Raw genomic sequence first — 17,991 nt, forward strand, 5'->3', positions numbered from 1 at the left:
CTTGAAGATACCCTCATAAAATACAACGTATCTAAGCTTGGGGGTACGTAGCCTTGAATGTACATATAAATGTACAACGCAATGAGTAATATATGTTATATAATATAGAATGCATATGCAAGACAGAAATGAGTATTTATTATCTTTCCATGTTTCTCCATTTGGGGGCGGACAGAAAAATTGGCATAAGCTAACTGAATACATTATAGAGTTCCACTGGAATCTGTACTTGCAAAGTATGAGAGAAAAGGTTGCTATTAGTCTTCTATCAGCATCAATGAATATTAAACCGGTAAACAAATTATCTTATTTGTCTTTATAAGCAATCAGTCGTAATTATGGAATAGTGTCATGGCCAAGAAATAAATGAACAAAATACAAATATTCTTAAGACCTATCGTTTTGAAGAGAAGGAAATAATGCTGAATATTCTAGATTCCCTTCTACAGACATTTCATTCTAGCCCCTTTAAGATATTTGGGTGATGTTAACATGGTCTTGCAAAGAAGCATGAAAAATAGACCAAGGAAAAGTCACCTCTTCTCCACACCTTGCATGATCAGAGACAGAATTTTGTCAGCCCTTCTGAATTCTTCCTGAGAACAGACACCTTCTCATCACTGTCTACAAACGCCTCCCACCGCCTCTTCCCCCCAATCCATTGAGGGGGAAGGTCATCTGGTCTTTACCTGTAAAGCTACTGTTCATTTCAGGAACATCCTCCTCCTCCTCATTCTCCGTGTGGACTATGCCAGCATTTTGCATATCATTGTAGGACTTGGTTCGCTTTGGGGTCGACTGCTTGGAGCCAGACTGAACGCTTTGCAAGGCATCCGTCGTGATCACTTTCCCACTGACTGGCTGGCTAGGAGGTTTGGGTGTCCCATAATAGTTTCCTAGGTGATGGAGAGACACATTTGCATGTTTTAGAAAGAATACTTTGTTTTTTTCAAGACTTCACATCCAAATCTCTCAGCACATTAAAAAAAACATTTTTTTTTTTTTTAAATAGAAAGCCAGAACAAACTGTATTTCATTTCTGGAATTGGTTACGAAAGAAGTCGTTCCTCCCCAGCTAGACATGGTTGGTGATTTCAGAAGCCAGGAGGAAAACTGCATTGTTTAGTTGCAAAGTAGCTACTACTAGGGCTAAAAACAAAGGCGGCTGTACTGAATAGCAGAACTTCATCCTCAGTGCATTTGAAATTCAGTTGGTCACCTTTTTACATACATGCACCAGCATTATACTGAATCCAATTTAGACCTAGCCTCACAGAAAATAAAAAATTCATTATTGCCAGCACCCTTACAGGCCTACAAAGTCAAGGTCACTTTCCCTTAATAAGGAGACTCCTTAAGAGGGAACCAGGGCATTATTTAAAAAGGAGGACAGTGAATACCACGTGGCACCTCTTTAACTGAATGGCAGACGTGACTCTCAGGGTCATGTGGGGTGGGAGTGAACCCTTGCCAAGTTCTAAGAGAAAACTGTGTCAATGAAGGCACGATGGCCACTCTTAGTAACTGTCCATTTCGCGTTTAGCCACTTTTCCCCAATGTTTGGCTCAGTGATTTTGAGCAGTTATCTGGATGGATTTTTACATTTTTTAATTTTAATACGTGTGTATATTTTTAATGTGGACTAAAAAAAAAGTCTAGCTCCTAAGTTATAGTAGTAATATAAAGGTGACTTTTAAAATTAAGCGAAAAAGCAATACTTTTTAAAACTGACTTTAGGGGCGCCTGGGTGGCTCAGTCGGTTAAGCGGCCGACTTCAGCTCAGGTCATGATCTCTCGGTCTGTGAGTTCGAGCCCCGCGTCTGGCTCTGCTGACAGCTCAGAGCCTGGAGCCTGTTTCAGATTCTGTGTCTCCCTCTCTCTCTGACCCTCCACTGTTCATGCTCTGTCTCTCTCTGTCTCAAAAATAAATAAATGTTTAAAAAATAAATAAATAAATAAAACTGACTTTAATTTTAAAAAGGCAGCTAGCTATAGGGGTGCCTGGGTGGCTCAGCTGGTTAAGCATCTCACACTTAGTTTCAGCTCAGGTCATGATTTCACGGTTTGTGGGTTCAAGCCCCACATCAGGCTCTGCACTAACAACGTGGAGCCTGCTTTGGATTCTTTCTCTCTCCCTCTCTCAAAATACATAAACTCAAAAAAAAAAAAAAAAAGATAGCTATATCTAATAAAAATTAATTAACCGAATAAATAATAGTAGTGGCAATGATTCCTTTTGAAAACTTAAATTAAAAATAAGTTATTTTAAAGAATATTTCAAACAAGTAATAGATATTATGTTCAGATGTAGACAAAATCATAAAGGTGATTCACGAATAGCCGAAGTTTGAAAAATGCAGCTTCTAATCAATAATACGCAGTGACTACATGATAAAAAAAAAAAAAAAAAAGGTTAGCATTAGAATGCCACTAATCCATTCACCGTCTCAAGTCTTTTACAGGAAGGCCAGGAAGATAAATTATACTGAATCTTTCAATAAATCCTAGGCAATGTTTGTAATTCCGTGCTTCATAAAGTAGAATTTATAAATAATAACAAACCCTGTATACACTGTTTCTTCCCAAGGACTCAGCCCGCTGCCTAACTTCCATACATAATTACATAAAATACACATTTTACTACAAACGCACAAAAGCAAAAGGAGACAGTAACATGGTCTTCTGCACGAGACACACAGATGGTCAAGAAGTGGCTTCCAGGGCGCCTGGGTGGCGCAGTCGGTTAAGCCTCCGACTTCAGCCAGGTCACGATCTCGCGGTCCGTGAGTTCGAGCCCCGCGTCAGGCTCTGGGCTGATGGCTCGGAGCCTGGAGCCTGTTTCCGATTCTGTGTCTCCCTCTCTCTCTGCCCCTCCCCCGTTCATACTCTGTCTCTCTCTGTCCCAAAAATAAATAAAAAACGTTGAAAAAAAAAAAAATTAAAAAAAAAGAAGTGGCTTCCATTGAGCCTTATTTTATAATTAAAATTCCTTGTTTATTAATATGATTTCTTTAAAATCCTTTTTGAACCATGACACTTATGAATGTACACACCCACTTTCTTTGACAGTGGTGTAAGACTGGGTGTCAGCGGGGAACTCTCAACACACAAGTTAAAAGGTGCAGGAGACTAGTGGGTATCTCTCTGGTATCCTTCCAGAGAGAAACCTAAAAAGCACATTCTGGAGGCTTGTACTCAACTGAATCATTATAGTTCTTTCACAGAAGATGATAGTATCAATTTCTTCAAAAAAACTTGTCAGGTGTCCAAGTTAAAGGTACAGAAACTGAATATAACCGCTAACACGTGGGCAAGGGTGAAGCACACGTATGAACCAAGGCCTCTTCTGCATTTCTACAGAGGTTACATCTAAGGACCTCCCACCCTTTTGCTGAAGTTGAAAGGAGACCACACTGCTGACTTTTTCACAATCTGAAGCCTATTAATGAGGCAGGTAAGTAAAACAGCTCACGATTTAAAAGATTGTCTTCACAGGGAACAAAAAATAGAGACAAAGGTCTGCTGAATTTAATTCTAATTCCTTCTGATCACTATTACACTAAGCATCATGTTCACATTTGAGTTAGAAGTTAAAGACCAAAGTCTATATAAGACTCTTCCACTCAAAGATGTGACCAAGGGATGGGTCCCTTTATTCATAATTTTATAATTATAATTTTACAAACATGATCATTCATTTCCAGTGTCATGAAACCAAATCAACATTCAGGAAGCTGTTGTCATTAAAAAAAATCAATGAAAACTTAGACATTTTCAATTAATGACAAAAATAAATGTTGGGAAAAGAAAAGTTCTACCTAAATTTGACAAACAGGTGTGGATTTTCCCAAGTTTTCAAGTGCAGAGTCTTTCTTAAATTAAGTGAATAGCAGATTTCAAAGCAACGATAAACTCCCCAAATAATCCATTTATTCACAGTTGTTTCCTGTTTCTGAAAATTAATACTGGACACAAAAAAAGTACATATTATTATGCTGAACCACATGCAGTTACCGTCATAGAAGACAAAGTGTCTCGGGTCAGTCATCTCATTCAGGTTAATCTGAGGTATAGGCGTGAAAAGTATGCGGCCCACCAAAGTGGTAAAGAGACAGTTTTGCCTTCAAATCCTTGCTTCACCACTGACTCTGTGATCCTAGGCGTTTAGCCATTAAAAAACAAAAACAAAAACAAAAAAAACCCCTCATCGTCCCCTTCTGTAAAATTAGGATTCTAAAAATACCTCGTTTGTATCTAGAGCACCTGAGTTGAGGATAAAATAAGATGGTCCATTAAAAGTCTTTAACCCACATGAAAGTCTGCTACTACACTGACACTCAATAAACACTACTTAAGTGTTGATAGTTTGTTTCTAATCATTAAAATGAGCTCATTCCTGGGGCGCCTGGGTGGCTCAGTTGGTTGGGCATCCGACTTTGGCTCAGGTCACGATCTCATGGTTTGTGGGTTCGAACCCCGTGTCGGGCTCTGTGCTGACAGTTCGGAGCCTGGAGCCTGCTTTGGATTCTGTCTCCTTCTCTCTCTGCACCCCCCCCCCCGCCCCCCGCCGTGTGCTCTGTTTCTCTGTCTCTCAAAAATAAATAAATGTAAAAACAAAATTTTTTGTTAAAAAATGAGCTCATTCCACCATGTTGGAAGGGTTAATGAGACAGTGTATCTGGAGTGCTTGGGACATAACTGGGCACTATTCCTTTACTCAGGCAAAATGCGCCAGAGACCAAACAACCTTGGCAAGTTTTTTACACTCAGTTTAATACTTCCTCTCTAAGACATAAATGACAGCCCCAGGCCTAGCGACCTCACAGGATGATCGTGAAGGTCAAATTATTTAACTTGCTGGAAGGTACCCTATAAACTATAAGGGGTCATAAATGGGAGATGGTGTAATTAGTCAGATCTCTCCAGCATTTATTTTCCTTGTTGACTACGAACTTTAGAAAAAAGCTTGTATTTAGTGGTTTTCTAATTACATAAGGTTCGACTTTCCTTCACAGATATGTTTTTTCCCATAGATTAAAAAAATAATCTGAATCAGTCACTAACATAAAAATGGAATCTTTCTTTTTCTTTTTTTTTTTTTTTAAAGATTTTGTCATTTTTAAGAAATTCCTACACCCAACGTGGGGCTTGAACTTACAACCCTGAGATTAAGAGTCACACGCTTGACTGACTGAGCCAGCCAGGTGCTGCAAAAAATGGAATGTTTCTGATTCAAATCTGGATATACTGAGAAGTGCTGCTTGGCAAATATAAACTCTGGTTCCTTGGATTCCATCTCTTCCAGGTAATGTTGATGACAAGTACGTGACCAAAGCCAAGTCACCTGGAGTACACTTGTTGCATTAAGGATTTTTGGAGAGAAGTTGTTCTACCCTTGTGTGTCCCTGCTCTTGCTGGACAAATATCTTGGCCCCAATCAAGGCTGATGCCATGTGAAGGTATGGTCGCACAAAGTAGCCTGGACTCAGGAGGGAAGGAAGAAAACCTAAAACTTCAAAACAGCCTTGGGGCACTTGGGTGGCTCAGTCGGTTAAGCATCTGACTCTGGGGTTCGCGATCTCACAGTTCATGGGTTCAAGGCCTGCATCAGGCTCTGCTGTGAAGCCTGCTTGGGATTCTGTCCCTCTCTCCCTCTCAAAAGAAATAAATAGAAATTAAAAAAAAAAAAAAACCAGCCTCAGTAACTCGGATGGGTGTTAGTGATCCCTGGATGAATGTGGTTTCAGTCCCTGGACTTCTGGTGGGTGGGGTTATGCCTTAATCCACGTGCCTTTACCACAGAAGGACAGGCAAGGCAGGTGGGGCACTTGCCACTGGCTAGTCACCACCGGCTCCAATGCCTCCACCCACCTTCTTCATTCTCCAAATCTAGCTGTCTAGTCCCTGGGCACTTCCCCTACAACTCTCCCCTTCTGGCAAACTCCCTGCCTTATCAAGTTGCCATGCCGGTCATCGTCAGGCCCAACCTAGCCATGTTAGAAGCACCAACTTACAGAGAGTATGCACAAGAGACTCGCTGTGAGGGATACACGGATCACTTAACGGTATTAAATAAAAATCATCTCGAGAATTATAAATGATTAAAAAATTAATTTGGGTTATTACTTGGCAGACTTCACAGTTTCCAGGAGACAGGAGCCTGACTCTCCTGCAGACTCCACGTTAGCCAACACCAACATGTGCTTCCTGAGGTGGCCAGGCTCCCTCCCGAGTGGGAACGCATGTGTCTCTGCTGCTATTTTCGGAACTGGCTTTACAATAAACTTAACAGAGACGGTGACTGGGGAGGGAGGAGAGGGCAAGGGAAGACAGGAGAGGAAGCCACTGCTGGCCTTAATTAACAGACACACTCTTTGGCCATGACCACGTCAAAGAAAAATATTTTCTGACATGCATTTAAAAATTCATGGGAACTGCAAATCAATTTTTAGAGCTGGATAAAATATTTAAAGAGGACCGTAACCCTGAGTTTTAAGCCAGAATGAATCAAGTCTATACACCCTCTCGCTTTGTATGAATTTAGTATTCATTCATTCATTTCCTGACTGGGAACCTGTTGCTTTGTTTGTTTGTTTTTGGCCAGGCACTGTGGTAGACACTAGAAATAAGATGTAAAAACGGAACTAAAACATGATCTTCACAAATGTTCTGTATGGTACACATCAGTTTCCTTAAACACCGTGCAAACAACAAAACTCTATTGCGTGGAGATTCTTTCTGATTGAATGGATCAGGGTGGGGCCCGAGATTCTAAATTTCTATTTCTAACAAGTACTCAGGGGACACCGAACCTCCCTTTGCATAGAGAGCAGAGGTAACCAGATCAGAGAATAGCATTCCTCTTCAGTAGATGAGGAATGCAGAGGCCAAGAGTAGCAGAAATGCTTGCCTTAGAGTCACTGGCTGGTCCAGGGTAAATAGCATTTAAGTTCTTTGTCCCCCAGTTTAAAATTCCATATGGGGGTGGGGTGGGGACAGGAAGACACTTGTCCGTCCTCTTCCTACAGGACACGCTTTTGAACATAAGCAGAACGGGATAGTAGTGACTACCAATGGCTGGGAATCTATAGTACACATTTTCACGGGGCAATATCACACCCATGGGGACAAAACGGGCTTAATTCTTTGGGGTACAGCGGGGTAAAAAGCCTTACTCTTTTATGTATAAAGCAGAGATGTACGAATAGCACATAAGGCCATAGACATTCAGCGTATCTGTTTTTGTCTGGCCTCAAGGTCATGCCATTACCACCCACTTGTCCTCAGAGACTGTATCTCTGACCCCACCAACTAGATCAAAGCTACCCTTAAGTGTCCTCAGGGAACCATGTACCTGTCCTTCCCAATGGCCTTGGTTGTAATTATCAGATGTTTTAATTAATCAATACCTGTTTTTTTTTTTAAATTTGTATTTATTTATGAGAGACAAAGAGTGAGCAAGGGAGGTGAAGAGAGAGAGGGGGACAGAGGATCTGAAGCAGGCTCTGCACTGTCAGCATGGAGCCCAATGCAGGGCTCGAACTCATGAACCCTGAGATCACGATCTGAGCTGAAATCAAGAGTTGGACACCTAAGTGACTGTGGCACCAAGGTGTCCCCGCTATAATCATTTTTTATTATTATTTGAAACTATTTTTAACGTTTATTTGTTTTTGAGAGTGAGAGAGACAGAGCGTGAGTGGGACAGGAGGAACGAGAGAGAGGGAGACAGAGAATCCGAAGCAGGCTCCGGGCTCCGAGCTGTCAGCACAGAGCCCGTCGCGGGGCTCGAACCCATGAGCAGCGAGATCATGACCTGAGCTGAAGTCGGATGCCCCACTGACTGAGCCCCCCACCCCGGGTGCCCCTCACTCTGTGTCCTTACCTCTACACCACAAGTGCCATGAGATAGGTACCACATCTATTTTCATGCACCAATGCATCGCCAGGCCGAATGCAGTACCAGGCACATACGGTCAACAGGAATTCTTTGAGAATGAGTAAATCAACAAGTAGAGACAGCACACTCGAATTCCAGCCCGGGACGGGCCTCCATCCCTCTGTTGTGGATCTGGTTTTTAATAGCATGACTCACGGCAGTTTCTTCCTGGCCCATCAGATACACCTCAGTGACCTCAGATCCCCACCGCTGCACCTTCCACTTGCTTGCTCAGCACGGGATGGTATCATTCATAAAACGCCCATCACTTTCTTTTTACTCTTCCCTTTCCTACCCGCTCCACCCTACAAAACTAGGATTTGCACGCACCGAACGATAAGCCAATGTCTTATAATTAGATGTTTGTTCTTGCCACTGTCATTTGGCTTTGACTGTTAAGACCAGAGAGGGTAATCTAATAGCTTTGTGACCCTGAGCAATGTAAGGGACCTCTCTCTTTCCAGCCTCAGTTCTCATGGTAGAAAGATAACAACAGTTCTAACAGGTTTTTTTGTGAAGATCAAATTAGGTAACGTGTACCAAGTACTCACCATTGTGCCTGGAACAATGTTAGCATGTAATGAACCCTAGCAGTCTTAAATTGCACCCAATGTTGTGAGCTGATAGAAGCCCTAAAGTGTAGAAGAGGGTAGACTGTTACCAAAACGTATATTTAAAGAACACTAACCAAAATTTACCTTTATTGTGCACCTATCTTGTCACCACCCATACATTTACTTACTCTCATCTTTATTAATAATCCTATGGGAAAAAAAATGCCACCAATATTCCCATTTTCAGTTGAAGATGAGATTCACACAGTGTGTAACTGATGAGTGGCATTTACACACACATTTGGCTGTCCCCAGCGTCTATGCTCCCAACTCCGGGAATCTCTGGGGATCTCTAAGCAGGGAATTCAGCAAAACCACCCTGGCACGAGCCTCTTCATCTCCACATGCAGAGGAGCAGCCAATTGCAGCACAGATTCCCTTTGGTTACTTTCATTATCAACAGAGAACATTCCACGCTGGAGTCTGCCAACAGAGCTTATCCTAACAGACGGCTTCCAAGGCCTGCCAAAGAACAGGACTCCAGACGGTCTCGTTCTCCTCAATGACAAACAAGAACTCTCTTCACCCCTGCTTTATCTCTGTGTCCCCAAAAAGTAAACCCTTGGCAGCTGCTTTTTTGTAGACCTTCTAGGAAGCAAAACAATCACATGACTGAATGCTGACATCCCTCTTCCTAATTAACATGCAGAAATATGCAACCCACAACTCCAATTTGAAATGTCACTCTGGCACTGCACCTCCATGCTGAGGGAGAACCTTTGCAAGGCTCAAAGTGTATAATCAGCCTCTTCTACCCAGAGGCATTTGTAAAACAGGCATGTTTGGAACCACCCCACTGAATAGTTCATCCCTTGTAAACTCTCTCCTAGAGAAGTCCCAAGGGCTCACTGAGGCAGCAACCTGTCTTGCTGAGTGAAAATGTCAACAAGAAAAAATAACAAGAAAGAAAAGCCAGGCAAAGGGAGATGGTGCAGCTGATTTATTTCCAGCACCATATCACATACATTACTTCGGTGCTACAATTAGGAAGATGAGCCAGAGAGGAGAGACACATTTATTCCTGTGTTCTTTGTCTTGATGTCGCATCTATCTCATGACAGAATAAGGAGTTGGCTCAAATTGCAAAGCAGAGATCAATTCATGAGCTCTATTAAGAACTTCTGTGCTTTGTGAGGGACAATGGTTAGGTTCCTTATAGAGGCAGGAGAGGCCTCCACTCTGTTGGTGTAAACGCTATTCTCAGCATCAGAGCTGGTGGGACATGGAAAGTTTCATCATGCGGCCCCTAGCCCCATCACCAAACCTGGCCTTTTCCAAAGTTTCTTATCTCGGCAGACGTACCAGCATCTATCCAGTCATACAAGGCAGCAACCAGGGGTCATGCCAGGAGGACTATTGTCACCTGCACCTTCTGCCTCCTTCTTATGATAACTGATGTACTACCAAGGCCAGCTTTTTAATCACATAAAACTCAAGATTCAGTCAACTCATCATTACCACCACTACCGACACCAACACAGTCCAAACCTAACTCCAACTAGGGTTGCCAGATGAAATGCAAGACTGGATGTTCTATATTTTCATTGGTTAAGTCTAGCAACCTAACTCCAGCTCAACCCTTAGAACTTACTTCAATTATTACTTCTACGGGCGCAACTCTTCCCAACTCCATAGAGATCAAATCTCCCCAACCTATAGCCTTCTTTATTGACCCTAGAACACTCACAACCGTAGATTTCTTCCCTTGATTATATAAATAATGTGCCTTGTGCACTCTGAGACCTATGAGGACAATGATCATATCTGGTTTTGTTCAGCATTTTATTTTTAACGAGTAAACTACTGAATAAACAAACTAGCAGTACAGTCTACAAAAGAGGGATCTATTTCCAGGGAGCCGACATAGGAAATACTGGCATCCCAGTCCTGCCTGTGACATGACTTGGGGGATAGGCTTTGTCCAGGCTTTGTCCCAACGCCCTGTAGTGTCTTAGACCGGTCTCTAGATCTCAGTTCTATCTTCTGAAGAAATGACTCTACTGCATTTCCAGCTTTAAAATTCTACAACCCTGCAACTCCAAGTCCCAAAGAAATACTGGACATCAAGGACTGTGCTGACAGTTACCAGGCCCTGAGGTCTTAGTGCTTCACTCTACTTGTCTGCCATTTCACACGCCACTGAATATATCCACAAAAGAAGATCACCACTGCTCTGTAGTAACATCCTCTTTGGGAGGATTCAAAATTATCCTTTTTTAAAGGGAGCTTAACTTTGAAACATGTGCTTAGCTCTCTGAAGTCAGCTGAATGAGGGGCGCCTGGGTGGCTCAGGAGGTGAGCATCTGACTTGGGCTCAAGTCATGATCTCATAGTTTGTGAATTCAAGCCCCACGTCGAGCTCTGGGCTGAGAGCTCAGAACCTGGAGCCTGCTTCGGATTCTGTATCTCCCTCTCTCTCTGCCCCTCCCCTGCTCAATCTTGGTCTCTCAAAAGTGAATAAATGTTAAAAAACAGATATAACAACAACAAAAAATAAATAAAATGAAATCAGCTGAATGAGAAGGGAAGGGTCTTCTGGAATAGGTCCTCGTCCTTCCCTGAAGAAGCTTTCGTTCTAGAGCTGTACTACACAGCATGGCAGACACCAGATACACGTGACCACTTACTTGAAACTAAACTCAATTTAAAATTCAGTTTTTCAGTCACAATAACCACATGCAGTTAGTGGCGGCCATGTTGGACAGCTGAGAATACTGAACATTTCCATCACTGAAGGAATATTTGTTGGATTGCATTGGTTCTAAAGGAAGCAGGAGATGGTTCCTTGCCCCTCCTTCTCCAGGACCAACTTTCTGACATTCTCTCGGTTCGTCCTACTTGCTCTCTCTGGATTCAGGCCCTGAAGCCGGGGCTAATTCCCAAACTGAAACAACGTCCCCGAGTCTCTCACTTGAACCCATGAGGTCCCCTGGCCAACTGCCACTTCCTCAAGGGGGTCTACTCTGATATGAAATTAGATGCAGTGCCCCTGCTGTATGTTTCTGGAGAAGCCTAGAGTTCCCTTCTCAGAACATGCACCACTTCTCTCGAAATTGTTTAATTTGCCTCTTAAGACTAAGGGGCAGAGTATGGACCCTGGAGCCAGGCCGCCTGGGTTTGGATCCCAGCTCTATTCCTGGCTGACCATGTGAACTTAGAAAAGATAACTGGCCTCTCTGGGTCTCATACTCCTCTTCTGGAAAATGGGGAATGAAAATGGGTGCCTACCTCTTATGATTGGTGGGTAATGAAGTGAGTTGGTGGCATATAACCCACTTACGAGTACTCAGCACACAGTACCTGCTGGACAAGTACTGGCAAAAACAAATCACTAAAAAGCATAAGCATCTTCCAAGACACAGCTGCTGTGGTTTTCCATCCTGCATATCACACTTGATGCCATGGAACAACATCTGATGCAAAGCAAATGCTCAATAAATACTTGGTGAAGTGCACTGTGCATGCCTAGAAGGACTTGCTTCAAAATTGCGTGGCCAGAAACTTACTGTAGAGTTACGCTCAGAACAGTGTATTGAGATACTTGTTCAGGAGAGCTCATGGCAACCATGCTTCCAAACCATAATGGGGAGTGGGGGTAACATCCTAAATGTCCACCTGCAGGGGACTGGTCAGCATACACTGGGATACTGTGTAGCATTTTAAAAGAAGGAGGCAGAAGTCTATCGGGCAATGTAGAAAGATTCCCAAGAACTGTGGACTGGGAAGGGCAAGAAGAGAGAAATAAACAAGGGTACTACCTACAAGCTCTTTGTGTCTACCTTTTCTAAATCTCTACACTAAATTCTTTAACAGTGGATCTCCATGGGGAAGAAGAGAAGCAACTTGGACTGGAGTATGTTTATGTTCTTCACTATATTAAGTATTCCATCATGTACATGTATTACTTTTACTTAAAATGATCAAAGTGTGTTGCCCTGAAGAGTGTTCTATGGGGGCACCTGGCTGGGTCAGTTGTAGGAGCATGCAACTCTTTGTCTCAGGGTCCTGAGTCTGAGCCCCATGTTGCGTGTAGAGATCACTTAAAAAGTAGAGATCACTTAAAAAAACAAATAAGCTTTCTTAAAAAAGGAGTATTTTGTGTTGTTATACTAGACTTTTCTCTCTGGAACCAGGACACGCCAAGAGGAAAACAATCTGAGAAGACAAAAAGACGGTGAATACCTGGGAAGTAAATAAAGATGTTTTACTGGCAAATGCGCTGGTTTACTGACTAGCAGAAGGGGGAGGGAATCCACCAGGGTGGCAATTTCGGACCAGTCGTGTGTGTAAATATAAGAGCTAACGCTGATTGAGAGCTTACATGTGTCAGACACTGTGCTCAGCCCTTTCCAATTATTGTCTCATTTAATCCTACCTATGAGGAAGCACTATTATTATCCTCATTTTACCGAAGGGAAAATGGAGACACGGAGCATTAAGCAACTTGCCGGAGGGCACACAGCTCCACAGCAGAGGGGCTGAGATTCAATCTCAGGCGGGGCTGCAGCCCAGCCCGAGCGCTAGTTAGCGACCAACAGACAGCTGCTATCGGGCTGGTCCAAGGGAGGTAAAGACAGAGGAAGTTCTCCAAAGATCCGGCCAGCTCTATGCCTTTGACAGTATTTGGCATTTAATAAAAATTCCACTTTGCTTCTAGCTTATAAGAGTCAACATAATACACTTCAGTTGGTTCCAAAAAAGTATGAGCTGTCTCATATGATAGGAAAATTATACAGCTAAAAGGTCAAAGGCTGACACACACCGAACAGTCAAAAGGCTGAAAAATGGAATGGATTAATGCTGGGCATAAGAAATTTCAACTCCAAAACAACAGAGCAACCAATATTCACAGAAAGATGGTTTTATATGAGATGACCAGATGCTCTCTGAAAAATGCTTCCCTATTGCTACCCAGCATGAAGTTAGGTTAAGGTATGGATGAGTTATTTCTACGATTTTTTAGTTATAGCCAGGCTATTCTTTTCTTAGGGTTTTCAGGAAAGAGAGTGTGAGATCTGAAAGTCAAACTGAGCTGGGTTTGGTTCCGGGCTCCAGTATTCTAACATCAGCTCTGAACCTTGAAAATGTTCCTAACTGCTACTTGGTCTTAGCATTCCCATCTAAATATTCGGTGATAACAGCTACTCTGTCAAAGTGATAAAAATGAAATGAGAAAACCAATGGACTCCACCTGTATATCACCTGTAATATAAACAACTCAATAAAAAAAGGTTAGCTTCCTTGTTTCCCAGACAGGTGGTTGTCTATGCCACATGCTTTTCTTTTTCAACCCAACACATACTCTTTGGGATTGCATGATTCCCACCCTTAACCTTTCCAAAAATGCAAATGGGTATTTTTTAGATGAGGGGATTCAAGCTCCCCAGACGGGCATAATAACCGATTTCAAATAAGGACAATTCACTTTCTGCTAATGAAAGGGGATTCACACTTGTTCTGGTCTGGGCCACTGGAATTTTCAACTACATTCACATTTGCAAGACAACCTTGAAGAGGCTCCTGGTACATCCACTTAGTACTGCCCCCCTCTTCCCTCACCTCACTCCTAGGCCTTAGTGAATCACCCTTTCTCAGATTCCCTTCCAGTCTCCTAACCACCAATCATATCCCAACACTTCCAGGAAACTAAGACAATTGATAATAACCAATACTCAAGGGAAATATTTCTGAATTCACAATCAGGAATTGATTAACATCTAAACACAGACTAATGTATATTCACAATTTGGAAATGGGCAGTAGGTACAGAGATAATGCTCTGCCCTTCCCCCCCTCCAAAGAATATCAAACCATAATCAGCATATATAAGATCCGTGACCCGTACTTAATTGTTACCCACTGACTGGAACAGGGGTTATTATTACATCAAAGCTACAATATCCCTAATAAAATAACAGTCTTTGTACCCTTTGTTTTTAAGTCTACTCTTGAAAATGCCCCTGTGATCACCTAACAAATCCAAATTTTAAAATGACTAAGACCTACCATAATAATTTGACCAAGTTAATATAATCTGACCTAGTTAATAGTATCATATTATGCTCTTCAGTCTCAAATAGTTACACTCAAAAGAACAATCAAGCTACAATAATGTTTCCAGAAAACATACATTGAATTTTTTCCCCACATTTGGCTTTGACCTTGCTACACCATTTGTGGGATCTCATCCTATAGACATATTTGCACTTGTGTGAAATGATTTATATCCATGTTATTTAATGCAGGTAGTGTTTTGAAACATTAAAAGTATTTATCCATAGGGAACTAGTTAAATAAATCATGGCCATGCTGATACAATGAGATTATACAGCCATTTAAAATATATAACGAATGCTTTCTTACTGCATTGCAAAAATTGATCAGACATCCTATTAAATAAAAGACCAAGGTACCAAACAGCATGTATTGCACACTACCTTTTGTGTAAAATAGGGGAGACATAAAAACACATGCACAAAACACATTTGTTTATATACACACATGCACATGTATCCTTGTATTTACATAAAGAAGTTTCAGAAGAGTGATCAAAAACTAATGGCATTGCATGTAATATTGAGAAAGAAGAATGTAAAATTAGGCAAATAAAGATAGGTTTAGGAGAGAGATTACTTATTTAATACTTTGAAATATTTTGTTTCATGAACCATATACATGTATTATCTATTCAAAAAATGCATTAAAAATCAATTAGCGGTAAAACATGACATTCCATTTTCAAGTTTAAAACAGTACCTATAAGGTCACATTTTGTGACTGACCATAACTCTTTGCCCTCTTCTTTTTTAAAAAAAATGTTTTAAAAATATTTTTACTTATTTTTGAGAGACAGAGCGTGAGCAGGGGAGGGGCAGAGAGTGAGACACGGAATCCGAAGCAGGCTCCAGGCTCTGAGCTGTCAGCACAGAGCATGAAATGGGGCTTGAACCCACAAACTGTGAGATCACAACCTGAGCCAAAGTCAGATGCTTAACCGCCTGAGCCACCCAGGCGCCCTTCTAATACCATGAATACTTATACTGAAAAACAAGGCGTGTGCATGCACGCACACAGATACACACATTTAAATTAATAAATTAATAAATTAATAAAGGAGAAAACTCTTGGAGAAGAAAAGTCCCCAAAACTATTTTTGAAGAGCTCCACAAAGCCTTATTCCATACACCTTATTTCATCAATCACATTAAGGTGAGCTGCAATCTCCTGTAGCTGATGAGACTCCTCTATTCACAAAACACTTATGCCTGAATGGCCCCGATCCTCCAAAGCGCCCAGGACAGAGGCATCCTCACCACTGTTGCGTAGACATGCTCACCTTCATAGGTGCCGACTTCCAGAAGGGTCCCACTCTGCTCGAGGTCCAAGAACTCCTTCACAGTCAGAAAGTTATAGTCCACGCCAGGCACTTCTCCTTCTCTCGGAGACCGGGTTGTGCCTGCATAAATGCAAGGGACACCATCAGTCAACGTAAACAGGAAGCTCCCCATTTAGGTGTAATTAACATAACCTGTTCCGTAGGCTGGAGGACCCGAGACGGTCCACCTTTCTGCCCTGACTGGGACCCGGTCAAGGCACCTTCGTTCTAACAGCACAGCATCCCCACTTCCACCCTCTCGTGCTGGCGACCTTCAGGCGGGAGAAAGAGCAAACCAAGCACAGCTGGGTAGCCTGGGGTGAGTTTTACCATTTCTTAAAATGCACTGAATGAAAAAGGCAGACTGGATTTTACACGGACAATATTCACAACCAGCAGCTTTTGGGACTCCAGTAAATACTAAAAAGTTATCCACCTTAAGCTCAGAGCCTAAGGGGTTTATGTGTTTACCACAGGCCTCACAATTCTTGTGTTCCGAGGTACATCCAGCAAGTTCCAATGTAATAAGCCGTTTGAAGAAAATGACACCCAATGCATCAACATATCACTAGAGAAACGCAATTACCCAAGATCGGTGGATGGAGATCTCCCAGGGTTTAAAATGCTGCTGCTCTCTGTGTAATTAATATGTTTGACGAAAAGAGGCCACCCCTAAGTTCTGACTGGAAAGAAGGGACACTGAATTTACTAGGAAATCCTCCTCTTGAATTAATATGGTCATTCGCTCAGTGACTAATGAACATAACAATTCTTCTAATGAGTCATACAGAGCCTCTGGAGTATTTAAGTCACCCAGCTCAGGTGCTAGGCTCCAGACCTATCATTTTAGCCTAATCTCAACAAAAAGTGTGGAAGGAATGAGGAAGGAATGTGGTTTACATACAAACCAAAGAAGAAAACCAACCAAGAAGCCATTACACAGTGTGTACTAGGAACTAATGTTAAATATTAGGAATGACCAAAAGAGAGCCAAACACATGATTTCTGCTCTTACATTCAAGTTAGGTGAAGCATCTACATAACTTATTTTGCAAGGCACCATTAGCTGTGATGCTTTAAGGTCAATGTTTCCTACATAATGAGCAGGGATTCTTCTTGATTCCTAGGAACTTAGTACGCAAGGATTTCCCCCTAATCCTGGAAACTTTAAAACAATTAAATAACCAACTGTTTGTACCTTGTGGCTCTAATGTTCTATGATCACTTGCCTAGGTGAATGATCATGTCCATACACCTACGGTGGCTATCCAGAATCCTTTCAAGTCAAAAACGAAACAAAAAACAAAACAAAAAAAACCCCACACACCTCAACACTTGCTGCGTATTTAACTCGGGGTAAGTACATTTTAAATGAGCCTGATTTTTCCAATATCTGAAATCTGAATGTTTTAAAGAGTTGCACAGTGTCCACAGTATGGTTGTATTGCACACGTTTGCTTATCAGGTCCCACACACTAAAGCTTTCTGGTAAAGAAGCCTTCTTGTGTCCAGAAGTCTACTCTTGATCTTTTTTTACTGTTTACTTATTTTTTGAAGGAGAGAGAGAGACAGAGTGTGAGTGGGGGGGGCGGGGGGCGGCAGAGAGAGAGGGAGATACAGAATATGAAGCAGACTCCAGGCTCTGATCTGTCAGCCCACAGCCTGACGTGGGACTCGAACTCTAGACTTTGAGATCATGACCTGAGCTGCAGTCGGACGCTTAACCGACTGAGCCATCCAGGTGCCCCCAGAAGTCTACACTTGTACCATCTCCTAATTTCCCATTTCTGGCTCACCTGGCAGATGATACAAGTCCCTTTAGGTAGACTACAAGCTTTAAATTGCAATCTCCAATATCAGGCACAGAGCAGGTACTCCAGAACCATAAAGAATACCATATACTGTTGATGAGTTGGTGTCTGCGGTGGGAATAAGTTCAAGGCTTGCCACTCCTTCCAACAACCTGTGGTCCTGGGCATGTTCCTTAGCTTCTGTTATTACTTAGTTTCCTCATCTGTGAACTAGGGATAACAGTGGTACCTATGCTATAGGTTTGTTGTGTG

General features: G+C 42.1%; 1 protein-coding gene across 6 annotated transcripts in view; it reads right to left on the reverse strand.

Moving 5' to 3' along the window:
- MAGI1 (membrane associated guanylate kinase, WW and PDZ domain containing 1) overlaps positions 1–17,991 on the reverse strand; it is a 633,332-nt gene that overhangs the window by 113,036 nt on the left and 502,305 nt on the right. For all 6 annotated transcript variants that reach the window (XM_049642669.1, XM_049642665.1, XM_049642664.1 and 3 more), the window contains exons 3-4: positions 15,890–16,009; positions 690–896 (exon numbers count right to left, since the gene is read on the reverse strand). In XM_049642669.1, coding sequence (XP_049498626.1) covers positions 690–896; positions 15,890–16,009 — 327 coding nt within the window. The remainder of the gene's footprint in view (positions 1–689; positions 897–15,889; positions 16,010–17,991) is intronic.

The sequence above is a fragment of the Panthera uncia genome, chromosome A2 (genome assembly GCF_023721935.1).
Source record: "Panthera uncia isolate 11264 chromosome A2, Puncia_PCG_1.0, whole genome shotgun sequence".
Lineage (NCBI taxonomy): Eukaryota > Metazoa > Chordata > Mammalia > Carnivora > Felidae > Panthera > Panthera uncia.